We start from the raw sequence: 22,221 nt of genomic DNA on the forward strand, positions 1-22,221 counted from the left end.
TTTGTTGTTGTTCAGTCATTTCAGTCATGTGCAACTCTTTGTGGCTCCATTTTGGGATTTTCTTGGCAAAGATAATGGAATGGTTTGCCATTTCCTTTTCTAGCTCGTTTTACAAATGAGGAAACTAAAGCAAAAAGGATTAAGTGACTTGCCCAGGGTCACACAGCTAGTAAGTGTCTGAGGCCTGATTCGAACTCGAAAATGAATTTTCCTTATTCCAAGCCCAGTGCTCTATCCACTGTGCGACCCAGTCATCCCCTGAGTACTGTAACTCCTAGTAACTGCTATGATTCGAATTCTCACTACTCATCAGCAGGACATCTTCAAGCCTAGCCCTGTGATTCTTCTACTCTACTAAGCTATCAACAACTACACTTCCATGCACTGCCCTTAAGTAAAAAAAACAAAAAGTAAATGGCAATTTTTTTTAGCTTTGCAATGCAAAACAAGCAAACAAAATCAAGAGGACAGAGGCCCTTACCTGTTTTGGGTCTAACAGTTGTAACAGAATCCAAATAGTCTATCATTTCTTTATGTTTGAAATCAAGTGCAATTTCAAAAGAGGTTTTCTCCAGCACATTGACATGGTCAGGGTTAGCTCCTTTGTCCACCAGCTGCTGAGCCACACTCACTCTCCCATTAAGAGCTGCCAACATCAGCGGACTCCAGCCCATAGTCTTCACACTGTAATTGGCATCAGCTCCCCACTCCACTAAGAGATGGACCACTGCCTCATGTCCATGCTGGGCAGCTATCATCAGGGCAGTTATGTCTGGCAGGTCCCCTTTGTTGCCATCCTCAAGTACACTGTGATTAAAATGGTCATAATTGTCCACAAAGGCTCCTGTTTCCAGTAAGAGCTTAACTGCGCTGAGATGACCACCTCGGGAAGCCATGGTGAGCACACTTGCCCCAAGTCTGTTCTGTGCATTAATATCTGCCCCATTTTCCAACAGTATGTGAAGCACATTTGTATGTCCAAATCTGTAAGGAGAGTAGGGAAACAATTAGAGAATCCAACAATGAAACACACTATAATAAGTGACAAGGAAATAGACCATTAGTCAAATTACATATTTATGCAATTTTATTCATCTATGTACAGCTATCTCTATATACATAAACATACACATTACATATAATATTTATAAATATAACATTTTGGACCAGACTTTTGTGATTTCATTGGTATATGGGACACCTGGTTAAAAAATTCCCTCTACTAATGCAGATTGGCAAATGCTCTGTAATTTTTTGTCTTAGAAGATTGTTTGGGGCATTGGGATGGTAAGTGACCTGCCCACTACATGTCAGAAATGTGACTTGAGGTCTGGTTTCATTGACTTTGTGGCCAAAGCTCTATACACTACGCCACACTATATATGAAAGGCTGTGTGGTACAATAGATAGAATCCTGGCCTCAGAGTCAGTTAGACCTGGCTTCAAGTCTCACCTCTGATGTACACTGAATGTGTGACAGTAATAGCATATATTAATATCTATATGTATACACATAGGTATATGAATACACATATTCATGATGCCTTCCATCCCTTTTCATTATTTTCCCAGACTTCCACTTTCTCCAAAAAAATTTTCTAGATCAATCCTTCTTGGATTTCATTGTTCCATTAATTTCAACATCCTCCACCATTTACATGTGTATATGTAGATAAATAATACATTGGATGCAGAGTACTAGTAGGTATTGGCCATGATACAAAGGAAAGGGAGATAAATGTGGCAACTACCTGAATGAACTTACAACATGAAAGGAAACACAGGACAAACACAGGCAAAGCAGACATACACAACAATGTATAGGTGGTTGTAAAATTAATTATAGCTTTATAGAGATCTAAAAGGTAGAGAAAGCTGGAATAAATGAAATAAAGTGTCAAAAAGGGGTTAATTTGGGAAAGTTTCATGGAAAAAAGAGACATTTACCTAGGAAAACAAATAACAAAAAGGATGGAAAGGATTGTCTTAAGCAGAAAATCAGAATTATGGAGAAAGAAAAAAGTACTGATGAAAAAGGTGACCTGCCACTTTTAAAGTTAAAACTGGCCACAAAGAAGAGAGAACTGAAATTGTCAGAAAATCAAGTATTAATCTTGCCTCTGTTGTGTTCAGAGGCATATATCTTCAAGTAAACAAAAATAGACCATGGGTACTGTGCCTTGTGGTTGAAATACTGTTGGGAGTTTATGAATGTTCTAACTGGAATGAGAAAAAGTCTAAAAATCTTTGCCAAGATTGGCCACCAGTGAGACCACAAGAAGGCTGAGCTTAAGAGTCAGAATTTTTGACCAATCCACTCAATGCTTTGACATCCTGGAATAAAAGCACCAAGCAGTGTGATGACAGACGTGGTATGTGTCATTTGGTGCTATTCTCTTCCATTTTCTAAAGAAATATCCCAATTCAAACGGGAATGATATTGAACCACCTTCCCACTCCTCATTTCCTCCTTGGTACCAACATTGTTCCAGGCATTAAAACCTTTGAGTTATCTTCCACTCCTTCCCTCTCCCTTGTCCCTCCATCTCCTGTGGATTTTTACATCACATATCAGAAATCCAGTGCCCCTCATTGCCACTGTCATTGCCTTTGGTCAAGCCCTGACAGTTTCATGCCTCAACTACAATATTTGCTGACCTGATCTTCGTGCTCTCATTTCTCCCTCTCTCAAAAGTACCCTGCATGTCTACAAACAGATCACCTTCAAAGCCTCCATTTTCAGCATGTCCCTCTTTGACTCCATCTCAGAATCTATTTCCATAGCCAATAAATAGCCAAATCCCACCAATTTTATCTCCACAACTTCTCTTTTTTTTTTTTCCACATCTGTCTTCTTTTCTTCACTCATGCAACCATACCTCTAGTTTTAGCCTTCATGACTCTTTGCCTGATTGGTTTCCGTGAATCTCTCCAGTCCATCATCCACATAATTATCAAAATAATCTTACCAAATAACTGGTCTGGCAATGTCATTCCCCCACTCAAAAAGCTTCTTCAGTGGTTTCCTGTTGACTCTAAGATTAAATATAAATTCCTCGATCTGGCATTTAAGGCCCTCCAAATTACATTGCTTTGTCCTACTGCCAATCCTAAAAGTCAATGTTTGGGTAACAAATAGATACAAAGTGTTCAGATGGCCCTAGTCCAATATTTGAACTGGATCAAGAAAGATGAAAGATGCTGTCATACAGTAGATACACAAAGGCCTCAGCCAAGAAGGCTGGGTTCAAGTTCAGCCCGATATATCCTGGTGGAGTGACCTTGAGTTATTCACTTAATCTTGTAATGCCTCTTGTAATGCCAGGACTATAATTGCAGAACTGCTATTGATCTACATTGGTGGTAAAAGTTCCCCAGATCAATGAAATCATAGGTCCATGCCAAAAAAAAAAATTATAAAGAACAAATAGATTGGTTGGTACTGGGAAGAACCAAGTGTCTCCACAGGGAATCTGGCTCCTCGTAGAAGCCCATGACCAACAGCTCTTCTGACAAAGTGGATCAGACATCTCAAGGTCCCCACCCTCAAGCATATCACATCTGTTTCCTAACTGACACAACTAAATACTCAGAAAAAAAACCCTGCCCACCATGTCTACTTACTCAAACCATATTAAACCAATATCATTCTAGTGTGCCCAGTTTTCCCACATACATCTATATTTGTCTAGAGGCACAAAGAACATCAGTAGCAACACACACTAAAGTCAAAGAAAATCCAGGGTCTATCTCATCATTCAATTGGCTGGAAGTATAGGACTGTAAGGATTGGTCATGGAAACAGGCTCACTGTGCTTGCTGCTGCCAGACCCAGTTTTCACTGGGCCTGCCACATTTAAGAGGAATATTAACATATTAGAATGAGTATAGAAGGGGGTAACTTGGGTGATAACAGGTGTTGAAACTATAACCTAACTAAAGTGGGTGAAACAACTAAGTAGGTTGAGCCTGAAGAAAAACAAAGAAAAGAAGTAATAGATGAAAAATAATAATGATGATGATGATGATGATAACATTTATCATAGTGCTTTAAGGTTTACAAAACATTTTACAAATATTATCTCATTTTTTCCTCACAACAACCATGGAAAGTATATTCTATTATCATCTCCACTTTACAGATGAGGAAACTGAGTCTAATACAGGTTAAATGACCTGCCCAGGGTCCTGCTTTAGACACTCAATAGCTGTATGATCCCAAACAGATCACTGAATTTCTGTGAAACACGGGTGGCTCAGTTCTAACAAGGTTAATAGCACCTACCTCATAAGGTTATTATAAAGCTTAAATAAGAAAAACGTATATAAAGCCCTTTGCAAGCCTTCAAAGCATTATACAAATGTCAGTGCTAAAACAGGCAGAACTGGGATTTTCCTTCAGCGTTGGAAACCAGCCTTCTGTCCACCACACCCAGGCCTCTAGATTCTAGGTCTGGGCTTATTCCACCACCCTACTTTCCAACCTCAACCCATCCCTGGCCCTAGGCTGCTGTAGCTATCCATTAATTCTTTCCCTCCCACCAGGACATAGATTGCCAATGTTTGAGCCTAAATCCACAGAATTTAGTGAGTCTTATAACAGGTTTGCATGCCTCCCTCATAATGACTGTGAATCAAGTCGTAGCATTCTGTTTTTCTATATACAGGGGAAATGTCCATTGACTGGCTGGGCAGTAGGGGTGAAGAAGCACAGTTGTTGGATGCTGAGGAGAAAATGGTAGGTTGGGGGAAACTGAGTCTGACTCCCTAATCCATGGGTCTCACCTAGATACTGTTCCTATTTCCCTCTGACCTTTCATCTGTTTAAAGGTTCAAGATGTTCCAGGATCCATTTTCTTTGCTCATGATGGTGGTCAGATTGTAAAAATCACTTGTTGCTGACCACTTCCTCCCCTACAAATCCAGGCAGCCAAAAGCCCATGGCTCGCCCTGCCCTCTCCCTCCACCCAGAATGAATCACAGATTAAGTGTTCTTGAAATGTTGGCTGAAGTGCAAATCTCCATTTAGCAACAGGACTGAGTGCAACAGCAAAGGACTAACAGAGTGGGACACTCCTCCCCTACCACTCTGGAAATGGGTAGCAAAGGAAGGCTGGCATTGATAGCTAAGCTAAGTCCTTAATATATTACCCACATTAGTGGTATTTCATGAGCACTTGAGCACTTCTCTTAACACCTTCTGGCCAAAAGTGAAATAACTATCTCTGGATTCCTGTTTGATTCCATAGCACAGTACCTGCTCATTCCTTGAGCATTCACAAACACAATCCCCCCCCCCCCCCCAAAAAAACCAACTTACCTAACAATCACAAGGCCCTTCCCTTCCAACCACTTTAAAGTTGCTTGATATCCTCGGTTTGGGTTAGTTGGCCCCAGACAAACATTGTGATGTATGAAACTTGTCTTTGGTGTCCTCTACTTCTCCAGCTTTTCACCCTACCTCCTCCTCCTGGAGTCCTCTGCATTGGACTGGGAGTCCAAGAGATATGGGTTCTAGTCTTAGCTCTGAGGGAAACTAGCTGTGTGATCTGAAGCAAGCCATTTGATCACCCTGTGCCTCAGTTTCCTCATCCTTAAAATTAAAGGGCTAGATAGAACCTACCATCTCTTACAACTCTAAAATTATATGAATCCAGGTGTCCTCCCCAGCCCTCCCTTGCCCATTCCCGAATGTTACACTTGCCTGCCAAATGGTCAATCAGTCCATGAGATGTTGTGAATTGGTGAACTCATCTGACTGGTATGGCCCCAGCCTGCAAGATGCAGTTATGCCAAGGCTGATAAACCCAGAGCCTTGGTATTCACTCCCTCCCCTTGCCTTTTGCTGAATGGCACAGCTAGAGTTAAGTTTCCTACATGCCTGTTCCTCATTCTTCATTTTTTAATATATAATTTAGAAAACAGCCTCATTTCACTAGTCCCTGGTATACTATTTCTCTTCCCCTATTGATGACAAAGAAGTTTCCTATTGAGGCCATGATGCCTCTTTGTCTAAAACTCTATAAAAGTTTGAGCCCCACCATTCTGGACAGCAATTTGGAACTATGCCCAAAGAGCAATCAAACTGTATACCCTTTGATTCAGCAATACCACTACTAGGGCTGTATCCCAAAGAGATAAAAATTAAGAAAAAAAAAGTGAAAAGAATCTATTTTGTAGTGGCTAAGAACTGACAATTGAGGGGGTGCCTATCAACTGGGGAATGGCTGAACAAGTTGTGGCATATGATTGTGGTGTAATGCTACTGTGCTATGAGAAATGAGTTCAATGATTTTAGAAAAACATGGAAACACTTGCACAAAACAATGAAGAACAAAATGAGCAGAACCAAGAGAACATTGTATACAGTAACAGCAACGTTGTTTTAAGAATGACTTTGAGTGAATAAGTTATTTTGTCCACTATAAATACTCAAATTACTTATGAAAGACATAAGAAGAAAGACACTATTTGCATCCAGAGAAAGAACTGATAAATAGAAGTATGTATAGAATAATTTTACATACACATACATACCTATATACATACATACATATATGTATGTATGTATGTACATACACCTATACCTATTTGTGTGTAATTTTTAGGATTGCCATCTCTAAGATAGGGGGAGGTGGGAGGGAAGAAAAAAAGAAAAAAATTTACATGATGATTTTGTTGTATATTTGAAAGGAATAGCAAGTTGTGCATAGTAGATTTGCAGTTTCATGTGCAATCATCTTTTTTATTGTACTATGTTACGGAAATGCTTGTTTTATTCCATAAATTAAAAATAAAATAAATTTATTACTACTATATATCAAAAGAAAAAGAAAAGAAAAACCTGGAAAGATTTACATGAACTGGTACAGAATGAAGTAAGCAGAACCAGGAGAACATTGTACACAATAACAGCAACATTGTACAATGAAGAATTGTAAATGACTTAGCTATTCTCAGCAATACAATGATCCAAGACTATCCCATTGGACTCAAGATGAAAAATGCTGTCTTCCACCAGAAAAAGAACTGCTGGTGTCTGAATATAGATCAAAGCATACTTTCTTTCTTCCTCCTTCCTTCCTTCTCCCCTTTCTTCTTTTCTTTCTTTTCCTTTTCCTTTCTTCCTTCTTTCTTTCTAGTTTTTTTCCCCCCACAAAATGACAAATATGGAAATGTTCTACATGCTTACACGTATATAATCTATATCACATTGCTTACCATCTCAGGGAAGGATCAAGGGAGGAAGAGAGGGATAGAATTGGGAAATCAAAACTTAATAAAGAATGTTAAAATTGTTTTTACATTTAATTGGGTGGAAAAAAATAAACTTTTTTTTTTTAAGTTTGAGCTCCAGACGGCTTTGAGTCTTTGACCAGTATGAAAGCCACTGTACACCTAGAAGCACACAGCAGCACTGTCTGCAAGCTTCCACATCTAGAGGCTGCCCACAATGGTGAAGAACAATGGGGGCCACACTCTAAGATTATTCCCTGTTGGCATCTGTTCTCCTTTTCCTCTTGTGAATAGCAATAAGGTTGTGTCATCTGCTATTCTTGTGTGGCCCTACTGCTCTTAATCTGTTCACTAAAGATATCAACTGATAAAGGCTTACCCTGGGAGGACAAAAGGAATAGAGTAGGTACAGCACATGGAATTATAGGATTTTGAGCTGGAAGGGACCTGTATCATCTAGCCCAAATCTTTGGCAGATGAGAAAACTGAGGACTAAAGAAATAAAGTGATAATAAATATAACATCTAGCATTTATAGCACTTTGAGGTTTGCAAAGTACTTTACATATGTTAACTCATTTGATCCTCATAACAACCATGGGGGAGGGGGGCAATGATTATCTTCATTTTATAAATGAGGAAACTAAGGTTGAGAGAGGTGAAGGGACTTGCCCAGGGTCAGTGTCTGAGGCATGATTCAAATTTAGATCTTCCTGACTCTAAGTCCTACACTCTGAACCTAAGTTTCAAGGGAAACACAACATTGATGTAAGCATTGATGAAATTGCAGATCTACTATGCACAACTTGCTATTCCTTTCAAATATATAACAGAATTATCATGTAAATTTTTTTCTTTTTTTTCTTCCCTCCCACCTCCCCCTATCTTAGAGATGGCAATCCTAAAAATTACACACAAATAGGTATAGGTGTATATATATACATACATATGTATGTATGTATGTATGTATATAGGTATGTATGTGTATATAAAATTATTCTATACATACTTCTATTTATCAGTTCTTTCTCTGGATGCAAATAGTGTCTTTCTTCTTATGTCTTTCATAAGTAATTTGGGTATTTATAGTGGACAAAATACTTATTTACTCAAAGTCATTCTTAAAACAACATTGCTGTTACTGTAATGAGTAGAGTTAAATAAACAGCCTTAAGAGGCAGTGAGACGCCCTCCCCGCCAGCTAGAAGATATTTTTTAAAAAGCCTAAATAGCAACTTGTCCAGAATGTCATAAAGGGTCCCCTTGTTTAGGTGCAGCAAATTGGACTAGAGGTTGTGTGGTGACTTGGCCAGATGTCAGACTAGGAGTTAGGAACATCTGTGTTCAAGTCCTATCCATTAACACTTAGTAGCTGTGTGGCCATGGACAAAGTCTAGACCTAGACTATCTAGGTCTCAGTTTCATCACCTCTCAATGTTAATATCTGCACTGTTTCGCTAGGCTGCTGTGAAGTTCAATGAGCTAACATATATCAAGGTCTTTGGAATAAGGCACTAAAGTAAATATCTGATATTATCATTACTATTATCTTATCTAGAAGAATTCATGTTTCAAAATGAAAACTGGACTAGATTTACACCTTACAACACGCAGTCTCCACTTTTTGCCAGAATGTCTTCTTGGAAAATGGCATTCTAATCAAAATGGCAACAGGAATAGTGTTTTCAGGTCCATACTGTAGAGCCATAGTAAAAACTGCAGCTACCCTTTTCTGCCACGAGATGGCACTCTTCCACCAGTAAGATGCCATGTTAAACTGCCCTGAAAACGGACCAATCTGATAGATCAAACTAAACAAATGCGAAATACGTATGAAAAACCAGTCAGGTGCTTAGAAGTTGGGCATTTAAGACAGAAGAGAGAAGAGGAGATGGGAGGGGAGGAAAGCAGAGATATAGAGCTATAGATATAGGTATATCTATACACATATGAGACATCATATCTATTCCATCTATATTAGGTATGTTTATGGCTTATATTGTCATTTAATGACGTGGACCCCTGCAAGAACTCAAAAACAACAATATAGGGTAGCTAGGTGGCACAGTGGATAGAGCACAGGCCCTGGAGTCAGGAGGACCTGAGTTCAAATCCAGCCTCAGAAACATAACACTTACTAGCTGTCTGACCCTGGGCAAGTCACTTAACCCCATTGCCTAGCAAAAAAAAAAAACAACAAAAAAAAAATTCTAGGAACTGAAAATTTTATGTTTTGTGTTTTGTTAAATGGAAATAACTTTCTGTAGATATAACTATAAATATATTATTTCTGAGATTAGAAAATGTGGGTGCTGATTTCATCAGATTCTAATTTACCCTGCACACAGCTCTGATCATGGTTACTCAGATGGCTTCTTTGATGGCTCCCTATTGCATACCAAGTAAGAGTCCAACCTCTTTACGTTGATAATCAATGTCCTTTTAAACAATTAGACACCAGGGCAGCTAGGAGGCACAGTGGATAGAGCACCGGCCCTGAAGTCAGGAGGACCTGAGTTCAAATCCAGCCTCAGATCAAACACTTGACACTTACTAGCTGTGTGACCCTGGGCAAGTCACTTAACCCCAATTGCCTAAAAAAAAAAATTACACACCAATTTTCCTCCCCAGGCTTATCTCACATTGCCCCCATTCACATAGGGTATATTCCCTCCAAACCAAACTTCTTCCTATTCCCCAAACTAATTGTGGTCTTTTCCACCTCATATGCTTTTCCCATAAATGAAAAATGTTTCTGCCTCATAATCTCTGCCCCTTGAAATCTTTTCCGTCCTTTCAAGGCCCAGTTATGATATGCCACCTCCTATATGAAGCATTCCTGATCTTTTGCCAGCCAAAAATTTCTTTCTGCTTCTCTAATACTTTGTTTATATCATTCTTCTCCATTTATTATATGTTTACTTGTCTCAGTGTTATTTACTTTCTTCTATTATTTACCCCACTAGATCTTGACTTCCTCCATAGTTAAATGCCAACAATAAAATAATTTATAATTTATAATAACAATATTAGCTAGCAATTATAAAATGCCTAAAGGTTTGCAAAGTGTTTTAGATATATTATCTCATTTCATCCATAACTATGGAATAGATGATCGCTACCATTCTCTGGTACTATGGCTTAGTTCAGATATTTTCATCCAAATGAGAACATGCAGATGCTGAGGAGAAAACATCTCAAGCAGTCTGAAGCATCTACCATGGTCCAAGTGCTGGGATTAGAAAGGCAAAAATGAGACCATCTTTGCCCTCAAAGAGCTGGTTTCCATTGTATCTATGGAAACATAAACACTAAGAAACAAAGCCTGGATCTAAGAGAGTAAGTTCTGAGTGTGCCAGATTGCATTCTATTTAAATAATAGCAATCACAATGAATAGATCAGAGACTGAGATGATACTGCCTTGGTGTGGATACCATCTTTCCCCCTTTATGCCCCTTATGCCCAGAGATGGGGAGGAGGAGGTACATATATAGATTAAAATGGATAGAAGGTAAAGGGGGAGGGTAGCTCAAGGAACTAGAGATATCAGAAAAGGCTTTAGTCCCTTTAGCTGGGACTGAAAGGGAGCTAAGGTTGTAAGAGGGGGAAGTGGGGTAGGAGGACATTTTAAGGTGGGTGACACCTTGAAGGATCAGAGAGAAGAGAGGGAATGTCATGTATTAGGAACAGTAAAGATGTTATGCTTGGAGAATCCGTAAGAGTTTATGAAGGCGAGTAATGTGTAATAAGGCTTGAAAGACAGTCTGGACCCAGGTAGTAAAGGACTTTAAGAGCCAAATTGAAAAGTTTATATCTGATCCTAGAGTTGATAAGGGGCCATATCACCTCATGATCAAATGGCTCAAGAATTGCAAAGCTTGTGTAACAGTTTATTAAAGGGGAAGTACTTCATAAGGATATAACTGTAAACACAGTTTTCTGTGACTGGAAAGTGTGGGGGTCCATGTCACCAGTGCTAGCCCAACAGAACCCCATTAGGCAGAAAGGGAAGGTGTAGTCATCTTCTCTGTCTCCCCAGCCTAGGAGGCCAAACTCTTGTTGCTCAACAACTCAGCCTATCTTCTGACCATTTTTGCTCATGTCCTATCCCTGAATGACCTGGTACTGTTTGTTATTCTCACTTTTGCTTCTGTCCCCAGCTAATTCACTTATCACAGCTCTTAAATCTGGATTGGCCTACCTGGTTTTTGACAGACAAATTTATCCCGCCTCTTAGACATCACGCAGATGAAAGAACACTGGATTTGGAGTCCTAGGACCCAAGCTCAAATTCTGTCTTTAATCCTTGGGATCTGGACAGTTAGTGGTGCAGTGGATAGAGCACTGGCCCTGGAGCCCTGAGTTCAAATCTGGACTCAGACACTTGACACTTACCAACTGTGTGACCTTGGGCAAGTTAACCCCATTGCCTTGCAAAAATCAAACAAACAAACAAAAAATCCTTGGGATCATAGATTTAGAGTTAGTCATTTAGATGACTTTAGAGGTCATCCAAGATAAGGAAACTGAGGCCCAGGGAGGGTCAGCAACTTGTCCAAGGGTTACAGAGGTAGTAAATAATGAAACTGGGATTCAAATCAAAACCCCTTGACTCTAAAACTTGTCTCACCACCGCACCAAGCTGCTAGCAGTTCCTTTGTGATGTTTGAACAAGCCAGTTCACTTCTCTGGAATTCAGTTATTCACTATAAAATGGGAGGAGGAAGGAAACTAGATGATCTACAAGGGTCCTTCCAGCTCTAAATTTATAATATAGTTTATCCTCTGGTTGAGAATTTGCTTTGTACCTCTACCAGGCATTTTCCCTAAGCTACTGAGCCTAATTGCAAGGCTCCTTTGCATTGCAAGATGTTTTTCTACTTGTCAATTTTCATCCTCAAACCTAAGTGTTTACACCACCTGCTAGCTAAACATCTGGTGCAATTAAATTAGTTGAGAACTGAGACTGTTGAGGACTTTCTTGGACAAGTCATGTGGAGCAGTAAAAAAAAACAAAAACAAAACACTGCTCTCAAGAGTGGATTTCATGACACTTATGAGTTGTGTGACGCAGTTCTGATCACTTCTGAGCCTCAGTTTCCTCCTCTATTAAATGGGGACAATAAATACTTAACTACCAACCTCACCATCAGTGTAAAGAAAGAACTCTGCAAACCAAGCACTAAACGTGTGATTTTTATCCTGAAAAATTGTTGTATGTAAAGCTAAAATCACAGTTGCAGACTTCTAACCAGAAGGCATCTCATTTTATAGGGAAGAAATAAAAGTTTAGATGACTTGAACAAGGCCTTCCCCCAAGTCCCCTCAGGGACTGGTCTGCCTAATGCCTCATTCCTGGTTCTGTTGCTGAAATGCCAGAAATGTTTCTGGAGCTGTGCATGTAATTATTAACTTGTGTTCAGTCCTCATGCCCAGAAAAGGAGGATCTTGAATTGGTTTTGTTTGAGCCTACCTGGAACAATGAACTCCTTCAGAGGGAGGGCTTTGTTCTCACTTTGTTCTCTTATTGGGTCAGAGAGGGTTAAGGGAAAAGATTATCCCTATGACTATGCAAATCGGATCCCAACAAGTTTTGTCCTTTATTTTGCTTTGTTACTTTTCCTCTCCTTAATTACCTATTAAATAAAATCTTATTGTTAACCCTATTATATTTCACAATTGGATTAAAGAAAGGGTTTTTACCTTTGCCTAAGGCAGGAGTGCTTAAGCTGGGTTCCTAGAACTTGTTTTTGACAAGTTTAGTTCAATATAAATGATTGTATTATTTTATTACAAATATATTATTATATTACCCCCCCCAAAAAAAAACTATGTGATTTTTTTATGCATTTAAAAACACAATTCTGAGAAGGGGACCTTAGACTTCAGCAGACTCGCCATGACACAGAAAAGGGCAAAAACCCTTGGGCTAAGGCAGCCGAGCTGGAGAAACAGGAGTACCCCAAAGCCAGGCTGGGATGAATGGCAGGGAGAACTGAAGGGCCAGCACTGAGGTGCGGGATACCAAGCTAGGAGGGAGTAAATGCACCAAAAAATACAGAGAATTACAAATGTAACCAACATGTTGATATATACTCCCTTTCTCTTCCTCCCTTAAAAGAGAGAGATCTAGATCTAGATACAGATATAGATACATAGATACCTATAACTATCTGTCTGTCTGTCTGTCTGTCTGTCTATCTATCTATCTATCTATCTGGAAAGGCAGGGAGGGAGAGAGACTCCCTAGATCACCTAGATATACTGCAACAGATGGGTCATTTTTGGTCCAAAGAGCGACTGTTTTAAGTACATATCTAGGGGGTGAAAGACTCCACTTAGTAGCATTTTTAACTTGTCTTAATACACATTTCTTGAATCAACTGAATTTCAGTTTAAAAAAAGGAATGTCATTAGAGTTTTAAATTTTTGTAAGTAACAAGAGAAGCTAACTACCTTTGCGACCTTGGGTTTCCTCAGTTTCCCCATATGTAAAATGAGAAGATTGGACTAGGCAGCCTCTGAAGTTCCTTCCAGCTCTAGACCTGTCTCCTTAAACTGGACAAAATCAGCCTTCTGACTCTGTCGCCTTTGTCAATATGTTGGCACTCAAATACTTACATGGAGCGGTGACTTCAAAAATGAGGACACTTTCTCCAACCAGGCTGCTGCGACCCACCAGTGCCCACCCCATTCTGGGTGATTCTCGTCCGCTGGTGGATAAAGAAGCACAAAACTCTGTTCTTCATTCTGAAAATGGGTTTCTGCCCCCAGCCCACCCTTAGAAAGCCTCAGTGAAATAACACCCTCGTGACACTAGATCAGACAACTCCCCTAGGAGGTTACAAAGACACAGAATGAACATACCTCCAACAAGCGGAGCATGGCATGAGCTGAGGAGCCTCATTTACATCGGCAGACAAACAAGAATGAAGACATTCAGTTAGGAAATCATTTACCCAAATCACTTGGAAATAAAGTGGTCTAATCAGTTACTGCAAAGAAAAGCAAAGCAAAGCAAAGCAAAGGAAAGAGGGTTTAGGACAGCGTGTTCTGCTGTTTTCCTGTAGTGTTCATGAAGCTGTCACTGGAACTCTTCCCATGCCTAAATGTGGGTTGCCTCCTCTCCCTCTTCTCCAGGTGGGGCCACCATCTAGGGCTAGGAGGCTCAGGTAAAAACCAGGGGGTGAGAGTTAAAGACTTTGCACAGGGCATTCAGCCTTTAACCTGCACTCCCTTCTGATGTCTACCCAAGGTCCCTTCCGAAGCAAACCAAAGTCAACATCTAACCTTGCCCCAGGATTCCAGTTAGTTGCATTAACCCTTTTCAATTTCTCTCAGTCTAAAGGGGGCAGAGCCAAGATGGCAGAGTGAAAGCAGTGTCTTGCTTGAGTTCTCCCCCAAACCCCTCCAAATACCTGTAGAAAATGGCTCTAAAGAAATTCTAAAGCAGCAGAACCCACAAAAAGACAGAGTGAAACAAACTTCCAGCCCAAGACAGGCTGGATGGTTGATGGGAAAGGTATATCATGCCAGGTCGGGAGAGGAGTGCAGTTCGGCACAGGCGCGCAGGCCACAGCAGCGAACCTGGAGCATGCCTCAGAGGACTGAATCGCGGGCAGCTGTGGCAGTTTCCAGACTTCTCAACCCATGAACGCCAAAGACAACTTAGAAGGTCAGAGGGAAAAGTTTGTGACTGCGGTGAGAGAAGGAGCTAGGTCTCAGCCGCAAGTCCCAAGCGCAGCTTCTAGGACAGCAGCTGCCTCCTGAGCTTCTGGCCCACAGACTGAGGGGGAATCAAGTGACTGATCAGAGGGGGATTGCAGGGTTCTCTTTGCCAGTGCTGAGGCAAGAATGTCTTGCTCTGCCCGTGCTCGGATCTGGGTCACAGTTCTGAGGGGAGGTCCTGGGGCGAGGAAGAGTGCTGGCATGGTGGAGCTTGTTGGGGCAGTGGAGAGGAAACACCTCGCCCCTTATCATACCACCTTGGAAGAACTGAAAATTTACAGGTCCCTAGAAGTATCTCTGAAAACAGCTGTACTGGGACAGTACATTCTCCACATTGGAAACAGAGTCTTACCTTAACAAAGAGTTTAAAACTCAAGTAATTGGCCGGGATCATGAGTAAGCAGCGCAAAAAGAGTCAGACTATATTTGGTGACAAAGAAGATAAAAACATACAACCAGAAGAAGACAACAAAGCCAAAGCTCCTATATCCAAAGCCTCCAAGAAAAATATGAATCAGTCCCAGGCTTTGGAAGAGCTCAAAAGGGATTTTGAGAAGCAAGTAAGAGAAGTAGAGGAAAAACTAGGAAGAGAAATGAGAGTGATGCAAGAAAATCATAAAGAACAAGTCAACAGCTTGCTAAAGGACACCCAAAAAAATACTGAAGAAAATAACACCTTAAAAAATAGCCTAACCCAAATGGCAAAAGAGGTCCAAAAAGCCAATGAGGAGAAGAATGCCCTAAAAAGCAAAACTGGCCAAATGGAAAAGGAAGTCCAAAAGATTACTGAAGAAAATACTTCTTTAAAAATTAGAATAGAGCAATTGGAAGCTAGTGACTTTATGAGAAATCAAGACACTATAAAACAAATCGAAAAGAATGAAAAATTAGAAAACAAAGTGAAATATCTCATTGGAAAAACAACTGACCTGGAAAATAGATCCAGGAGAGAGAATTTAAAAATTATTGGGCTATCTGAAAGCCATGATCAAAAAAAGAGCCTAGACATCATCTTTCAAGAAATTATCAAGAAAAACTGCCCTGACATTTTCGAACCATAGGGCAAAATGGAAATTGAAAGAATCCACCAATCCCCTCCTGAAAGAGATCCCCAAAGGAAAACTCCTAGGAATATTGTAGCCAAACTCCAGAGTTCCCAGGTCAAGGAGAAAATATTACAAGCAGCCAGAAAGAAACAATTCATGTATTGTGGAAACACAATCAGAATAACACAAGATTTAGCAGCTTCTACATTAAGGGACCGCAGGGCATGGAATATAATATTCTGGAGGGCAAAGGAGATAGTATTACAACCAAGAATCACCTACCCAGCAAAACTGAGTATAATCCTTCAGGGGAAAAAATGGTCATTCAGTGAAATAGAAGACTTTCAAGCATTCTTGACAAAAAGACCAGAGCTGAATAGAAAATTTGACTTTGAAATACAAGACTGAAGTGGAGCATGAAGAGGTAAACAGGAAAGAGAAATCAGAAGAGACTTATCAAGGTTGAACTGTTTACATTCCTGCACAGAAAGATGATATTTGTAACTCATGAGACCTTTGTCAGTATTAGGGTAGTTGAAGGGAAAAAAATTATATGTATATAGATAGATAGATAGATAGATAGATAGATAGATAGATAGATAGATAGATAGATAGATAGACAGATAGAGAGCACAGGGTGAGTTGAAGATGAAGGGGTCATATCTGGAGAATAAAATTAAGGGGTGAGAGAGGATTATACTAGGAGAAAGAGAAAGGGAAAGGTAGAACAGGGTAAATTATCTCACCAAAAAAAAACCAAACAAACAGAAAAGAAAAGGCTCTTACAGTGGAGGGGAAATGGGGGAAGGTGAGAGGGAATGAGTGAATCTTATTCTCATAGGACTTGACTTAAGGAGAGAATAACATACACACTCAATTGGGTATGGAAATCTGTCTTACCCTACAGGAAAATAGGGGGGAAAGGGGACAAGAGTAGGGGAATGATAGAAAGGAGGGCAGATTGGGAAAGGGGGTAATCAGAAGCAAATACTTCTATGGAGGGACAGGGTCAAAAAAAGAATAGAATAAATGGGGGAGGGCAGGATAGGATTAAGGGAAATAGAGTTAGTTTTTCACAGCATGCCTACTATGGAAGTGTTTTGTATAACTGCACATGTATAACCTATATTGAGTTGCTTGCCTTTTAAATGAGGGTGGGTGGGGAGGGAGGAAGGGAGAAAATTTGGAACCCAAAGTTTTAAAAACACATGTTTAAAAAAAATGTTTTCACATGCAACAGAGAAATAAGAAATACAGGAAATGGGGTACAGAAATCCATCCTTCCCTACAGGAAAATAGAAGGGGAAGGGGATAAGAGAAGGGGGGGAGAGATACAAGGGAAGGCAGACTAGGGGAAGGGGTATTCAGAATACATGCCATCTTGGGGTGGGGGGAGGGGCGAGATGGGGTGAAAATGTGGAACTCAAAATCTTGTGGAAGTACATGTTGAAAACTAAAAATAAATAAATTTATTAATAAAAAAAAACATTGGACCAGGGAATCAAGGCTCTAGAACTGGCCGGGACCTCAGGAGCCATCTAGCGAAGCCTTTCTTTTCTTAACAGATGAGGAAACTGAGGGCCAGAGAGGTTAAATAATTAGCCCAAGATCAGAAAGTAAGTATCAGAGGCAGAACCCAGAACCTCTGACTCTAGAGCACCAGGTTCTTTCTGCTGTCGTGCTTAGCTCTCACATAAACCTTTAGTAAATTGTTATAATAAGGTGCTACCTACCCCCAACTCCCAAATCAGACTTTAGCAAAAGTAGAAGTTCTAGGGCAGCTAGGTGGCATAGTGGATAGAGTACCAGGTCTGGAGTCTGGAATACTCTTCTTCCTGAGTTCAAATCCAGCCCCAGACACTTACTAGTTGTATGACCCTGGGCAAAGCACTTAACCCTGCTTGCCTCAGTTTCCTCATCTGTAAAATAAGCTAGAGAAAGCACTCCAGTATCTTTGTTAAGAAAAACCCAATTGAGCCCAAGAAACGTAGCCCACAACTAACTGAAAATGGTTGACAATTGTAAGGAAGATTACAGAGGCAACTGAGTGGCAAAATGGATAGAGCACTGGACCTGAAGTCCCAAACACCAGAGTTCAAATCTAGCCTCAGACACTTAGTAGCTGTGTGACTTAGTAGCAAGTCAGTCAGCCTCAGTTTTCTCATCTGTAAAATGGAGATGATGACAGCACCTTCCTCCTAGGGTTATTGTGAGGACCAAATGAGATAATAATTGTAAAGTGCTTAGCACAGTGCCTGGCACATAGTGAGGGATAAACATTCCATACTTAGGAAGGGTCCCAGGCTAGAAAGGATCAATTGCATATGAAAAAGCCCTTCTGAGCAGCAGAGCCAGCTGAGCAACTTGTCAGTCAACTAATACCACACCAGTCCAGAGAAAGTGATGACATAAAGACCCTAGGGAGCTTGAGTTTTGAGTTGCATTAGCCATGTGGGTTCCCTACCTACCATATTACCATCGTACTTTTAAGTTTGTGCCCACTCCCTCCTACCTACCCAATGGACTCTATGTGTAGTGGTGGGAGGGTACACCCCTGATTATGGGGGAAATGCTTTTAACTACTGTTCTTGCTAGGCATTTGTGTAAATGCCTTTATCCAAAGAATACTTGGTCTCCCGGCTGAACTTTAAGAAGCAACATGGCAATGGGGGGAATCACGAGATATTGTTAGGAGAGCCACCCTCAGGACTATCCCCTAGAATCCTGAACACAGTAGAGACCTAATCTGCCAGTGTGAGTTGAAGGAATGAGCCCAGAGAGTATGTTACATTATAATTTCATTACTTTTTTTTCTTTCTAATGTATTTAAAGTTAATTTTTAATAATAATTGCTAGCATCTACATAGTGCTTTACAAATATCTCACTTGATCCTTACAACAACCCTGGGAGGCAGATTCTATTATTAACCCTATTTTACAGATGAGGAAACTTCAGATGAGAGGGGTTAAATGACTTGCCCAGGGTCACATATCTACTAAGGGTAAGGCTAGATTTGAGCTCAGGTCTTCCTGGCTCTAGGTCCACTACTCTATCCACTATACCAATTAGCTATTTAAATGGACTAGAACAGTTCTGTGCTCATCATTTCCAAACAACCAAGACTGGTGGATCATCCTACCAAGTTGGGTCAATGTACAATTGAACAGTCCATCTACTGTCTATCATCCTTGCTATGTGATCTACTCATGACTCTTCATGTGGAAAACTGCCTCCAGTAAATGGGCACCCTTCTGCTCAGCTCTTCATCATCAATATGAGCAGACCAGAAAAATCTGCCCATTATTTTTCTCTGCACTGGGTGACCACAAGTTTCTGCTCGATCACTTCCCACTGTAGACCAACATGACAACATGTGGATTATTTTGGACCATACTGAAGATGAATATTTCTGCCCTGTTTTCCATAGGTAATTAAATCAGGTTAGGTCAGACAGAGGAAACAATTATGAAAAAAAAAATGTTAACCAGTATGGTACCAAGTGCTGGAGAGTTCAACTAAGAGAGAGCAGTGTGGGACAGAGTTGTGAAGCCTCAAAGAATGAGTAAGATTGAAATAAATGAATGGGAGAAGAAAGAGCCTTCTAAGTCAGTGTGGGGGGCAGGCCAGTGAAAGGGAGTCAGCATGAATAAAGGCACAGGAAAGAACGAGACATGCTTAGGAAACATTAAAATAGCCATTACTGCCCAGGGGAGAGGTTACATTTGAGGCAATGGTGGGAAATAATGTTGAATAGATTAAGGTAAGGCCAGATCATAAGAAGTCTCGAAAGTCAGAGAGGTTTGATCTTTATGCATCGAGCAATGATGAAAGTCAGGTCACAGAGAAGATTAACCTGGTAGTGTTGTGCAGGATGGTTTGGAGAGAAGAAACTGGGCTCAGTGAGATCAGCCAGGTATTAGGGCCTTGATTAAAATGGTAGCAGAAAGGGGCAGCTAGGTGGCACAGTGGACAGAGCTCTGGCTTTGGAGTTAGGAGGACATGAGTTCAAATCCAGTCTCAGACACTTGACCCTCATTAGCTGTGTGACCCTAGGCAAGTCACTTAACCTTGATTGCCTCACCAAAAAATAATAATAATAATAAAATATAATGGTAGCAGAAAAAATGGGGGGGAGAATTCAGATGGTGCTTTGAAGGAATTTTTTTTAAAAGGAGTCAGGCTAGATAGAAAGAATAGAAAGAATGAAGGAAAGATAGAAAGAATGAAGGAAAGAATCAAAAATGGCTCTGAAGTATTTAAGCCTGGGGCCAGTAGGTAGTGTAGTGAATAGAGCAATGGGCCTGGAGTCAGGAAACCTTAGATTCAAATACAGCCTCAGATACTTACTAGCTGTATGACCCTGATCAAGTGACTTAACCTCTGTTTGCCTCAGTTTCCCAATCTATAAAATGAAGATAAATCATAGCACCTACTTCCCAGGGTTGTTGTAACGATCATGTGAAACAATAATTACAAAGCACTTAGCACTGTGCCTGGCATTGTAGCAAGCACTATATAAATGCTATTATTATTATTATTATTGAAGAATGGTAATGTCCCATCCTTGGGAATTCAGAGGTTGAGGAGTGGGTAAGAGGCAACCGCTCCCAGTTTGGAGAGGGACAGTGCATATCCCCAGCAGACAGCAGCTGACAATAGAGAGGCTGGAACTGGAATTTTAGAACTGAGAATGGTGATAAAATAAAGGTCAGCTCAAGATAGAATCAGTACCACAAAAAGGCAGCATAATATATGTAGTAGGGAGAGGACAGCTATGCAGAGCAGGGGATAGAGTGCTGGGCCTGGAATCAGGAAGACTTATCTTCCCGAGTTCAAATCTGGCCTCTCAGACACTAGCTGTGTGACCCTGAGCAAGCCACTTAACCCTGTTTGCCTCAGTTTCCTCATCTGTATAATGAGCTGAAGAAGGAAATGGCAAACCACTTCACTATCTGGAAGGTACCTTGGAGGTCATCCGGTCCAACCACTTCATTTCAATTAATCAACAAACATTTATTAAGTGCCTACTATCTGCCAGGCACTATGCTAAGAGCTGAGGATACAAAAAGAAGCAAAAGATATTCCTTGACCTCATGGTTATAGATAAGGAAACTGAGGCCCAGAGGAATTTAAGTCATTTGTTCAAGATCACACAAGGAAGTAAATGGCAGATTTAAATTCAAGTAACCTTGACTCTAAACTCATAGGAAAATAATCTTGACTCTAACCTCTTTCCACACAGTCAGTCATTTTTTAGTCACGTCTGACTCTTTGTGATCATATTTGGGATTTTCTTGGTTTGCCATTTCCTTGCCAGATCATTCTACAGATGAGGAAACTGAGGCAAAGAGGGTGAAATGACTTGCCTAGGGTCACACAGCTAGTAAGGGTCTGAGGCTGGATTTGAACTCATGAAGATAAGTCTTCCTGACTTCAGGCCTAGCACTATATCCACTGTGCCCCCAGCTGCCCAAAATACTCTAAATCCTATGAAGCCAGAAGGTCAGCGAGAACAGAAAGGGTAGAAATGTCTGATAGATAAAATAATCAGATAGTCAAGAGGATGGAAAATCAAGAATCATATCATGCATAGAGAGGATACAAAGAGCCAAGAATGGGCTAGGGGCATTCAGATGAAAGAGTTTAAGTTTGTCATTTAAAAAACCTTTGCGGCACACAACACTTTCTCCAACAAGTCAGTGGATGCTGACCACATCCTCTCTGGCTTCTTCAAGTCAGCATCCAGACAGGTGGTTGCCATCAACAAAAACCCAGTAGTTGGAAAGCTAACATTATTTTTTGGGAAGTGGGGGCATTGGGGGGCTGGGAGAACAGGTGGGCAGAGAAAGGGGTGAGTTCATTTTTTGAGCTGTTAAGCTTAAAACGATGGTGAGATATACAAGGGCAGATAGACTGTAAACAGAACTATGGAATGACAGAACAGGTTAAAAAAAATCAGGGCCAAGGATGTTTGGAGACACATGCACAGAGGTGACAATTGACGTTGGGTACTATATATTCCCAAGGCTACACTCTACCTGTGAAAGAAAGAAATATTTCAAGAACATTCTCAAGAAGATACGAATCAACCAGGCCAAAGGCCTGCTATTACCATGGAAAATTCCCATAGTGATCATGATTGATTTAGGTCTTGGTCTATTTCCACAATATGCAGATAGTCAATACTAGTGGGAGCTCCCTAGAGACCCT

The 22,221-nt window shown here is 40.5% G+C and overlaps 1 protein-coding gene across 1 annotated transcript in view; it reads right to left on the reverse strand.

The window, feature by feature from the left end:
- The window catches only part of LOC114025798 (ankyrin repeat and SAM domain-containing protein 6-like), a 78,111-nt gene that overhangs the window by 49,994 nt on the left and 5,896 nt on the right, over nucleotides 1–22,221 (reverse strand). The window contains exon 2 of the mRNA XM_027839327.1: nucleotides 482–984. Within this exon, the coding sequence (XP_027695128.1) occupies nucleotides 482–984 (503 nt within the window). The remainder of the gene's footprint in view (nucleotides 1–481; nucleotides 985–22,221) is intronic.

The sequence above is a fragment of the Vombatus ursinus genome, unplaced genomic scaffold (assembly GCF_900497805.2).
Source record: "Vombatus ursinus unplaced genomic scaffold, bare-nosed wombat genome assembly UNPS02014832.1, whole genome shotgun sequence".
NCBI classification, from domain to species: Eukaryota; Metazoa; Chordata; class Mammalia; order Diprotodontia; family Vombatidae; genus Vombatus; species Vombatus ursinus.